Source organism: Sprattus sprattus (assembly GCF_963457725.1).
Source record: "Sprattus sprattus genome assembly, chromosome: 3".
In the NCBI taxonomy this organism is placed as follows: domain Eukaryota; kingdom Metazoa; phylum Chordata; class Actinopteri; order Clupeiformes; family Clupeidae; genus Sprattus; species Sprattus sprattus.
In genome coordinates, this window is record NC_137922.1 from 19555089 (window position 1) to 19567123 (window position 12035).

The window sequence follows — 12035 nt, forward strand, 5'->3', positions numbered from 1 at the left end:
GCAGCTGCTCATATTTAGGCTTATGATCTTTTGAGTCTCTGATGAATAATACATAACGAGGAGAGAGCCTGTGCTGGCTTTCAGGCCAAGCATTTCACCAGAGTGAAACATCAGGAAATGGCGGGCCTCACCTAAAAAAATATTACCTTTTGTGACAGAGATGCTTTTAGTTCATAGTCATAATCTGACATGCTCATCAACATACATGATGAAATCTCACTGGAATGGTTAGCAGGACAAAATGAGTGTTTGATGACAAAGATTCTAGCCAATGCAATTAAGTGATTTGAGTGACATTATTCATTTAGATCTGTGTCAAGTCAACCCTGACTTCTTCAGCTGTTTCACCATCTTTGGCACTGCAGGAAATACTGATAGAAGTCAATGAATATGGAGAGGACTGGACAACTGTACATTTAATGTGGTGACATGCCCATACACCCCTGCAAATTTGTTGGTTTGAAGTGTCAGAGCAGCATGACCTAGTTAGACTTGAGCTAAATGGACACACATCATATTTTCTTTATTCAACTATTGCTGTGTGTGTGTGTGTGTGTGTGTGTGTGTGTGTGTGTGTGTGTGTGTGTGTGTGTGTGTGTGTGTGTGTGTGTGTGTGTGTGTGTGTGTGTGTGTGTGTGTGTGTGTGTGTGTCAGAGAGAGAGAAGGTGAGAAAGATGGTGGGGGTTTAATGATTTGCATTTGATTTTGATATTCTACCCACTGGCTTCCTCTTTTTGATAATTGGTGGTTTGGAGGAATGCCTTATAAGACCAAATACATCTGTAATTAGGAAGGTCAGTCGCATCGTAATGTTCTGTTTAATGTAAAAGTTAAACTATATACATAAAATCTGAGCTAAAAGTACAATAATGTTCTCAAATGAGTGACTGGATGTTGTCAGAATTCATGCCCGCATGGCTGATTGACTGGATTAATCCATGACATGAGAAACACTGTGGAGTTAATGAATAACACTACTCAGTCTCCCTCTATTCACTGCATCACGCTGCATTTGCTTGTCCTCTCGGACATTTGAGACTAGAGTGCTGTGGCATGTAATTATGAAGAGAACTATGATTGTGCTTTAAATTAAACCCTATGGCCCATAATTCTCCTTGAAGTTTGCCCTCTAGTAACACGTTAGTCAAAGAACTGTGACTAATTTACTTTTGTAATGTCTTGGCAAATGGACTCTTACTAGAAGGGCACACAAGGCCCTTATAAAGGCCCAGGAACAGGTGCTACTGAGTGTCTCTCTACGATAAAGCAGTCCTTACCTAAGCTGAATACACATGGGAATATGCACTTGGTTTCAACTCTTCATCATTCTAGTCCAATAAAAGCCACCTCACCAGTTTCACACAAATTAGCACAATAAGCAGCAAATTTAGCGTGCAAGCCCCTATTAGATTGCCTTTTATGGGAGAGAGGGGGAAACAGTCTGAGTTCGATTTCATCCTGCTGCAATTATATGGGGAAAGGTTGGCACTTCTGAGATGTCCAGTGTTTTCTTTGTATAAGAAAAGGTTTCCTTAACGTAAAAAACACTCTCCTAGAAAAGATGGACAAAACTGCTCATTCTGAAAAGGCATTAGTTCAAAATGTAATTGTTTGTTTCTTTCAACATTCAAGTAATCCTAGAGAGTATTGGTGCTTATATCACACATTTCAACAGCCTGTTATTGTATTTTACGATATCATCATACTGTATTGAAAAGTAAAATAGGCTCCAGAAGGCTGCACAGCATGTATGTCATCCAATTCAAATAATGGATAATTTGAATTTACCTTGAATTACCTCTAGTTGAGTGTAAGTGTATGTGTTTGTGTATGGGATTAATGTTTCATATATTGGCTCATTAATGACTCATATGCCACCGCATTTGAAGTGTCTGGTAAACATCATCCTATCAGATGTACAGAAACTAGGACTTTTGTCAATCACCCAACTCTCTTTTCGTAGTGGGAATACTGCATATTCATTTATTATGGATGATAATAGCAATTAACTGCTGTTCTAACTGCAGATGTGCTTCTGGCCATGCACATTCCGACTGCAGCTGCAGCCCCATCTGGACAGTCAGAGCATGTTACGCATTATGCATGCCAGCAACACAGCGAAATTAGCTTTAGCTAAACGGACAGAGCAACATTTTAAAATGTCCATGGTAACATTACTGAGGGTGTTGCCTGTCGCAGCTTATTTTGTAATTGACTACAGGAACGTGTCTATTCTGAAATTATGCCAAATGCTTTGTTATATTGTAGCCACATGACACATTTGCTTCACTAAACAATCCCCATGAAACCCTGTCTGCTGAAATAGCAATATTTGTTATTTAGTTGTTGTCCTTCGCTTTATTTATGGGATAAATTCTTGCATTAGTCAAGCTGGTGAATATTAATCTAGGCAGGAGAGCAAGTGTCATTTCAGCTGGATGATTGCTGGTGCATGCGTGCACACGCAGATTATCTGATTAATTATGACTGGAGAAATAGAAGCTGTGGTGAGGCGGCATGAGATAGGAGGAAACGGAATATGAACTGACAGCCCTGCAAAAACACAACACAGAAGAAAACATAGAATGAAACGTAATTATTTTAAAATGTGCTATGCTTTTGGAATTTTGATGAATTCATATGTATAAGAATATTCAAACTCTTGAATCTCTCCAAACTTCCAGGTTATAAGTAGATAGTTGGATGGATGTTACCTGGCTTCAACTTGTGAATAACACTTCATACCCCTTTGAGTCATTCTATAATTAGTGGAATTCTTTCTCTAAAGATTTAGCAGCTTGAAAGTTATTTCACACATCAAAAACCTATCTTTGGCTCAAATAATGATGTTGCTGGTATCTAACCTAAGGGGTATAAAACTCACTACATACATTCCCCTCTTTGCCTGTCTAGAGCTGAAGATGGCTAATTGAGTAGGAAGCTCAAGGCAAGGTGCCATCACGTGTGCTGCTATTTTAGATTACATTTTACCACTAATACACCAAGGTGCTGCTCTTGCACCTAAAAATTGTTTTCAGTGCCTGTTTTTTCAACGAAGAAAGTGTCATCGAAAAAAAGGACATTGGGTTAAGAGGTTCAAATGGCAGTGCAGCTGTGCACATTTTTTGTTGACAGAATTAGGACCCCTTCCCATGGAGATCAGAGGGACTTCTACGCTCAACAGAAGTCATTCCGTATCCTACACTTCAGTTCAAATGTTAACTGCCGTGTCTCGGCCAAGTCGCGATCTGCTCCGCCAGTCTGGCCCATTAATCCCCTGCCAGGCGAACAGGCCTAATTAAGGCAGGAAAGTGCCCAGCTCCTGCCACATTAGTGCATTCAGTCAGAGAGCAAGTTCTTCAGTTCGGGTGCACACTGCAAATGTTCGGCACTGTTTGGTGCAGAGTTCATGCCAGGATCCAAAAACCGGCGCACACTTGGTCTCTGACGGTTCTCTGTCTTTGTTGAGATTTGCTGCTGACCTGTTTCAGGGGCTTTGGGAGGGAAAAGACAATATTATGAGCGCAGTGGGGGGTAGCATCAATCACCCGATTCATTAGTATTCACTCTCTCGCTCTGTCACTTGGACTTTGGGCTGTCTCTGATCCAGCAAAACAGCCTGAAAACTGAGAGTATGAGCTAAACGCCCTGCTGGGTGTTCGGAAGTCACACCAAATAATACTGACTAGATCTGAAACAGAGTATCTATTTAATGTTAAAAATGTGCTTTAAACCACAGATTTCAGAAAGCAGAACTATAATGATGAAAGGTTTAGGGCCGCATTGCATGGAACAGCAGAGGCCTGTTAGAGTGGAGTGGACTGCTTAGGACCCTTGTGACGGGCTTTTTGTAGAACCCTTTTGATGCTTCACTTGATGTCACTGTTTAAAAACATATTTTTCTTTTTTGTTGCCTGCTGAAAAAAAAGTGGGTTTCTAACTCATCATCCATGAAGAGTCTTTGTTTTTCCTGAGAAAGAAAATAATAGCTAAAGAGGATTTGGGGTTTTGTTTTAAGTTAAAAGTTTTAACATAAGTAGTTTAAGTTTGAATGCTGTTATGATTGTGGTGGTATCTGCATAAGTCTACACACATGAAGAGACAAAGCCACATTTAGGAGTCTCTGGATAATGCCTGTTTAAAAAATATATATATATATTTAAAAGCCCCAACCCCTCCCCCAAGCAGCGAGTGTGACCTACTCAGGAGTGAAAATGTGATGTCTTTTGTTTGTTTTTAATTTTAGATCAGGCAAAACACTTCAAATGACTTCACAAAAAGGCCTGTCAATGCTGTAGGAATGATGTCTGTGTGATGTCATGTTTCCACACTCGCGACATCCTGGTGATGATGATATTCATTCAACTTTCATTGTCATTCAGTTTGTGCTTCTTGACTAATTAATGATTTAAAATGGCTATGGATTCTTTGAAGCCAATTATACAAATTGGGATTGGCACCATGGGCCCACCAAAGGAATGAGATTAATGCTACAAAGTGTATTCACCCGTCAGATGAATAAAACATTGTGGCATGAAGCAGAGTTGCAGTCTGGATGGTGGCGTTTTACATGAGGTTGCATTAGGTGACATGATGGTTTTATAATAGTGTTTTGCATATATAAGAATTAGTCATGAAATATAACCTTGTTTGACACAACTGCCCTTACTTTCATGTTGTCACACAACATATTTTCCCAGAACTTATAAGATAGACAGAAAGAGAATGTGTGTGGATGTGTTTTTACATCCATGTTTTGATAATAATCTAAATATGTCAAAACACCTACAGATTTGTTCTTTCAGCATCCTTTCATGTTGGATATTAAGTTACTGTTCAGATAATGTTATGCTAAGCATTTTAGTGTTTTCACAAAATTAGTTAATTGGTAATTGGCAAACATTTATCGGGCTAATTTGTGTTGGGTCGATTTGATACTTACCCTTATTTGCAAGGATATGACTTTTGCTTGTTATATAAACAATGAAAACATCTCCAAAGCCATTCAAGCTTAACACTGTAGCATCCTTCTTCACATTTCCAGCTAGGCAGATTTTACTTTTTGAAATTATGACAGTACTGATACACTGATACACTTTCACTGATACATAAAACAGATCTTCGGTGTTTCTCATGCCCGAGTAACCGTAAATGACTCCTCTATCTGCGCAGCAATAAGATTGGTGGATTCAGTGAACAGCGCTGCTTTCATTAGCAGAAAAAGGTTTATTCACACTGTGTGGGCAATGGGAAGCAAATCTGTTTTTATTGCTATTGTGTCCTATCAAGTTCAAGTTATTTTTTTCCATCCTCAGTTATGGAAGCCTTTTCCTTCACATTAAAAAGGTTATGTTTGTTACTACCTTGACTGTTAATTATTGAAAGGGTATGGTGCACTATAACAGCTTAACATCAGACAGCAGATTCACTTGGGTCCTATGAAAATGCTCCCAATAGGTTCAGATAAGAATGTGCAGGTTTTCCAGGCCAGCACTGCAGATACAGATCTTCATCTTCTCCCAGAAGAACTAAATTAAATGCTCCCTAAAGGGAAACAACAGGCTGTGTTTACCGTTTACCTTAAACAAAAAAAACGTAGCTCAGGTGCTGATGTTAATATGGTAAATGCTAAGACGTTAATATTCATTATTCATTGTTGCCAGTACTATGAGCCCCGCATTTCTAAATGTGGTAGAAGAATCTGTCTTGCTCCACCCATGCTCACCACACACCAGTCTTCTGTATCTTACAGGCATGCCATGCCAGGGGAATCTCTGAATGAGGATGCCGGTGATGCACAATTCTGTTTTTAGCTGTGTGCCAATCACCTCCTCCTGCAGCACTTACTGCTTTGGAGAGCCTGTTGAACTTAATTTAAGTGCACATGTGTCATGTCTGTCTGATAATGGCATAAAGTCACCCAGTCCCCTGCTTTTAATGAACTCCTCTCAGTCTTGCCTCTCTTCCAGTGCAGCACTGACGAGTTCACTTGGCATGGATTCACATGTTTATCTGATCATGCAATGCATTCCCCTAATCTCCAATTAAAAAGGAACTCTCTCTCCAGCTTCCTTCTCACATAGCACTACACTGATAACATATATCACTGCCAGTGTGGTTAGTACGTAATTTCCTGTTTATTTACCGCTGCAAATTCTGTGTGTCTTTACAAGTGTTTGTAAACCCCCATAATTTTGCCTTCTATGAGGCGCATTGTGTTACCTCCTGGTATGAAATGCGCTGTACAAATAAAGTTTGATTGATTGATTTATTGATTAATTGATCACTCGCTTCATCTTCCCCCTTTTAAGAAGTTCAGTTTCGGCTTGGTGCTGTGTTAATCTGTCTCGGAGTCTAGAATGCTTTGACAAGTGTCCTTGGTTTGCTAACTTTTTTCCCCTTCCTGTTTGTTGACAGAAAGCTGTGATGGATCTCTGGTGTCTCATCTCCCTCCGTCAGCCTTCAGCAGCTCCTCTCAGTTGTCCAGCAGCCATGGACCAGGCTTTGCCAAACTCAACCGGAGAGACGGTCAGTTATGCCCAAGGGTGTTTTTTGGCATCACTCAATGCTTTTCGATCACTGTTTGGATTAATGGAAGGCTTCAGTTGCATCACGACGCCAGTAGCTTCATACTTGATTCGGGGAATAATATTGCTCATCAAAATTAACCTGTGATCATTAGGTGGACAAAATAGAGCCTCTCTCTCATGAAAATACTTTTTCAGTTTCTTTCATTATTTAGGAACAAATGAATAAATTATTGTTGCTCGAACCCCTCCAACATTTAGATAAGAGACTGAGAGGTTGTCAGGAAGGTGAAGCTGGTATCTTTGATGATTCATGCATTTGACCTTCAGGGACGGCAGCAGAGCCTCAGAAGAAGCGGATTTCATTCGGATGCAGAAGTGCATCTAAGCAACGAGGGCACAACTGCAGAAAAGCACATCAGGAATTCTCCCAGCATTATCACAGCCTACTCTGAATGTAAACATGGGCAGCTGGCACGGTTTTAAAAGCAGAAATATGCTCTGCAGTGCGTTGTATTGTGACTGCTGGCAAGGCTATGATGGCTTTAGGCTCCATATTCGGCATGTCACCATGTCACTGTCGCAACGTCTTAGAAAAAGAGAATGCTATTCAGCGTTGTTGCTATGATTGCAGGTCATACCACTGGGAGTGCATCAGTGGAGTAAAGCTGTCACGTCTCACGTTTTAATTAAAGATGTGATTTATTTGCACATATGGTGGCCTTTGTTGTCAATAGGCATGTCTTTTAAGTGGGCTTCCAATTAATTGTCACTCACAACAAGAGTCTGAAAGGCTGTGCATAAAAGATATGATGACTACGGTTGCAAATTCCCTCCAGTGCTTTTTTTGGTTGGTGTTTTTGGTGGTTGTTTTTGTTGCGTGTTTGTCCTGCTGCCTCCCCCACTACCTTTCCAAACCATCATGAAATTCAAACAGCGAATCAGGTTAAAGCAGGGACGATGCCAGGCTTATGACCAGCCGAATGCTCTGCGTGTCGTAAGTGATTGTAGGTCAAGCCTCAGGGATTTTATTTAAATTGACTGCCGTGAGTGTAAATAGCATTAGGGTGTGAGCAGCAAGGAAGGCGGCTTATTAGTCCACTGGCTGGAAGATGACTGCCATAGCCTGCCTGGATTTACGATGGTCCTTGATCAAGTGAAAATGACCGAAGGTGACTGGGTTATTTGTTTCTACTGGAAGGACAGTAGTGTAAATTATAGTAATTCATTAAGTCATGGTGTCCAAGTTAGAAAACTATTTCTGGAATATGCACCTGGAAGTTTTGCATTCTTTTTTCAAAGATACTCTTGGCAGCACATAGAGAAAATACAAGCAAACAAACAGTTGAGTTTCCAGTTGTAATCCAGTTGTGGAGAGTCCTGCTAGCTTATCATGGGATTTGATAGACAACCAGAGAAAAGAGAAAGACAGTTTGAGTTTTATCTGAAATGCACACAAGCAGAAAAGCCCAGTCTTGGCATCAGTGTGTGGCCATTGTTTGCCTCCTTTTATATCGCGCAACTAAACGGTCTGGACTGGTTGTATTGCAGGCTGTTTGGCCTGCATGTCATCGCAACACTGTACAGTGCTGTCAACACCTCATTTACATCACTGACTAGACTGATTGGGTTTCTCTACAGACTCAGTGGCTTGCAGAACCTTTGTACAGTATCTGGCAGGACACATAGGGCACAGCAAAAGACCCTCCTGTACCTGAGATATCGACAAATACATTTTGTATAGTTCATCAATTTTATAGAATATCAGACAAGACTAGTCTTAAGAAGGTAATCATACTTTTCAAACATATGGTACACATATGCCCGCCTCTCAGGGGTTCTTCACAGTATGTGCGCTCCAGCAGTAGAAGGAGCTCCTGCCCTATTCGCTGCTCTTGATACTCATAGAAAGGGGATTTTCTAAATCTTAGACAGTGGGTCTAGCCTTTGATGACAAGGCTTAAAAAAAGCTACCCCAGCATCCACTAGGAGTTAAACCTTTGAGCCTTAACTCTGAAGCAACTATGTTAAAGAGATTAGTAAATGTATTTCATAGCAATTGCCCTGGCAAAAAAAACTCTTGGAAAAGCCCTTGAAATGTATAAATCTGCCTAGTAGATTCCACCGAAGAACATGACAGAGATAAATTAAAACTAGCCAGTCTAATGCCCTGTTCAACCCTGTTGAAATTGCTTGCAGCTTTTGCCTTAGTAACACTGCATTTTTCAACAAATAAAACTGTACGTTTACGTTATGGATATTTGTTAACAGCTATTCATACTTTGTTAACTGTCACAACAAGTAAATAGGATAATTTACTCTCTCCACAACCAGATACTCTGCAGAGTAATTTTAGGAAATTTGAGAAACACAGCTCTCGAGAACACTAACATATGCAGAGGGAAAGAAACAGCTAATCTACTGTGTTAAATTTGAAATGGGTGTCTGTGCTAAAGGCTTTCATAGACACTGAACAGGCATTTCCACAGGTGATGGTGCCCATATGCTTATGTGTATTAATAAGTGAAAGCTGTTCATGTACTGTTTTTTGCAAAAAATCAGTGGGAACCATGACAAATTAAGAGCTGTTTTCTCAGGTGCCTAAACAGAAAAAAACCACTACTTATAATTGTGAGAAGAGAGCGTACTTCAGTAGAGATGCTACTTTAAGAAGCAGAAAGACTTCCCAATTTGACATGGTACGGAGAAGCCACAGTAGTGGTGTAGACATTTGTAAGGAGTATTAAAGACTTCATTTTACAACAGCACCAGGTCAACCCCCTTTAGAAATACTGAGCTCAGCTTGGGGTAAGAGCCTATTTGCATAGAAGTAGCAAGACTTGGAAAATAAGTGACCTGGCATTGTGCTGCCATCTGTATAGTGTGGCATCATGCCCGTGGAGTTTGGTCTGACGCATGTCAGCACTTTTTTGATGAAAAACACAAAGCTATGCAGCATATTTACTTATCGCTGTGTGCTATCGAATGCTATACCATTATGGCATGTGATTTCCATGCATACATGTCAGTCCAAAGTCAGGTGAATGTCAGATGTCATTACCGTTTCAGTTCAACACATTTACATTTAAATGTCATTAATGGCTTTTCTTTTCTGGGAAAGGAGAGTGTTAGCAGCACAGGCTTTTATTACAGCTTTATTTACAACCTTGATCATACTGACCTCATTCTATAGAATGTTATTTTATGACCTACACAATGCATCTTATATTGACACCCAGTCCTAAGGTCCATATAAATGACCAGCACATAGACATGTTAAGAGTTTACATGTCTTAGAAATAAGGAGTGTCCATAGGACATATTGTGAACATGAATTGTATGGTTAGGACTGGTCCCCATACTAGTACATGTCATCACACACAGTTGAATCTCCAGATTATATGTTATCACACACAGTGCCATCTCTAGATTTCACTGATATGCAGAGTTATGGTGCCGCAGCAATTTGATCAGAGAATGTTTTAACCGATCATTCTTATAGTGATGAAGGTTGACCCATTTTTATGTTGTTTTGAGAGACAAACTAATGTATTATTTAAATATTCTACCTCATGCCAAAAAGGTTTCGGAATGTCTGGGTGCACAGTCATAACAATTTCAATATTCTAATATGATTAAGATTACAAAATTCTTCTGGATGGAAATGTTTAGAACTTTCCTTTGACAAAGTTCATTCATTGCCACACTCTGTTTTCTATAACTTGAGAAGAACAGTTGATGAAGTCAGGTCCTGAATGCATTTTACTCAATGGAAAGAACATTTGATATTATTTTTGATATTTATATTTTGTCATTTTAAATATGAGGGAATATAGTGCCCTATTCTGAATATCAGCATCCTGAACCAATCAAATGAATCACCGTTGACTCTAAAGTATAGTCCCTCTGTAGCAACATTCCATTTTCCCCCTTTTTTTGCAATTGGTTTGAAGAATTGTGATAACATAAATAATTATACATCAACCCAAAAAGAAAGAACAGGAGAGAGGCTTGGAATTTCATTGTCAAACTGGTCTCTGAAAATATTCTGGTTATTTTGTCATAGATTTTTTTTTTTAACTTGACTTGAGGTTGACTCCCTCTGCAAGTATGAATAACAGTATTCAGCATTTCAATGGTATTTTTTCCCTCAACATTTGGTCATGACAGTTACATTCAAATAACTGGCATTACCCTGAAATGGAGGCTTATTAATATTAGTCATACAGAAACATTATGCAACAATTGTACCTTAAAGTAGAAATGAGGGGTTCTGTTCCAAAACTAAGCTAACTACCTTAAATACATGCATAAACCTTACAAACACCACCAACAGCCTAGTTGACACTGATAGAAGCTTGCCAACACACTTACTGGTGTCTTTTGGCAGAATATCTGGTAATGTCATACTGTGAAAGCTTTTCTTCCATTTTGTTCAGGGTGTTCCAGCCCGGAACACAGAACTACATAGGGCATATCCTGGATTGTTAGTGGGAAAAACACATTTGAGGATGGTACCAAAACTAGTTGCCTATAAAACCATACCTCAAAAAGTGTCAAATTGTTACATAGTGTTACTTTAAAACAACAGCTTCAAAATCATTTTGGTTGTACACTGACTTGTAATACGGAGAATCGCGTCTGTGCCAGACACTGCCACAGCACGCCTGGTGCGCGTGGTATTTCACTACATAACTTTGGGATACAGAGTGCGAGACCTATCGCAAGAACTTTGTAATGCTTTATGGCACCGATGGCAACAACTACACAGATGCGCTAGCTATAAGGGGGCAGCTTGGAGAGTTTTCTCTGTATGGACATCATGGCAGAAAAGGGTCAGTCCGTGTCGGACTGGCTTTTACTCCTTGGCGAGAGCTAAAATGTACAGAAGGAAGCATATCGGACGCATAATGTGGCTTTAAATGTGCAAATTTAAATTAAAGCTCAATAGAATTCCTTTCACTGAGAATCACTTGGCTTGGAAGCAGTTAGATTATCTCCCATTGATCTGTTTGTTCATTACAACTCAGAGATGTGTGGAATTCCAATGACCTCTTCCAGCCTAACGTACAGGTGCGGTAATACACACTGGCCATCTTTATTATCATCTAACTGTTCCATGTTTCCACAAACATAAACATATACAGTATACAACCTTTGCCATCACAGGATGTTGATTTCAATTGGAAGGCCTTATTGCTACAGTGTCCTCTCAATCCCCTGGTTGCTAGCAGGTGGAAAAACTGTAAATTATTGATGAGCAAATGCATAGTTCATTAGACAAGCATCTGGTCGGCAAAGGAATACTGTTTGCCTTGCCAAAACCCATGTACAGACTGTTTTGTCCTGCTGTCAGAACGATCAGAGGCAATATTTATTTGATTTACAATGCAAACTCGCATTGCAACCTTTATCCTCAGGAAAAGGCATGTGTTTTTTTTTCACATCATGGGCCTTCAGGTTATGTGGATTTTTATATATTCACCATGGTAATTTCTAAATAAGTAG

The 12035-nt window shown here is 39.7% G+C and overlaps 1 protein-coding gene across 1 annotated transcript in view; it reads left to right on the forward strand.

The window, feature by feature from the left end:
* Positions 1-12035, forward strand: part of cntnap3 (contactin associated protein family member 3) — a gene marked incomplete at both ends in the record, with an annotated part of 88622 nt that overhangs the window by 15418 nt on the left and 61169 nt on the right. Inside the window, one exon of the mRNA XM_080834654.1 lies at positions 6418-6528. Coding sequence (XP_080690780.1) covers positions 6418-6528 — 111 coding nt within the window. The remainder of the gene's footprint in view (positions 1-6417; positions 6529-12035) is intronic.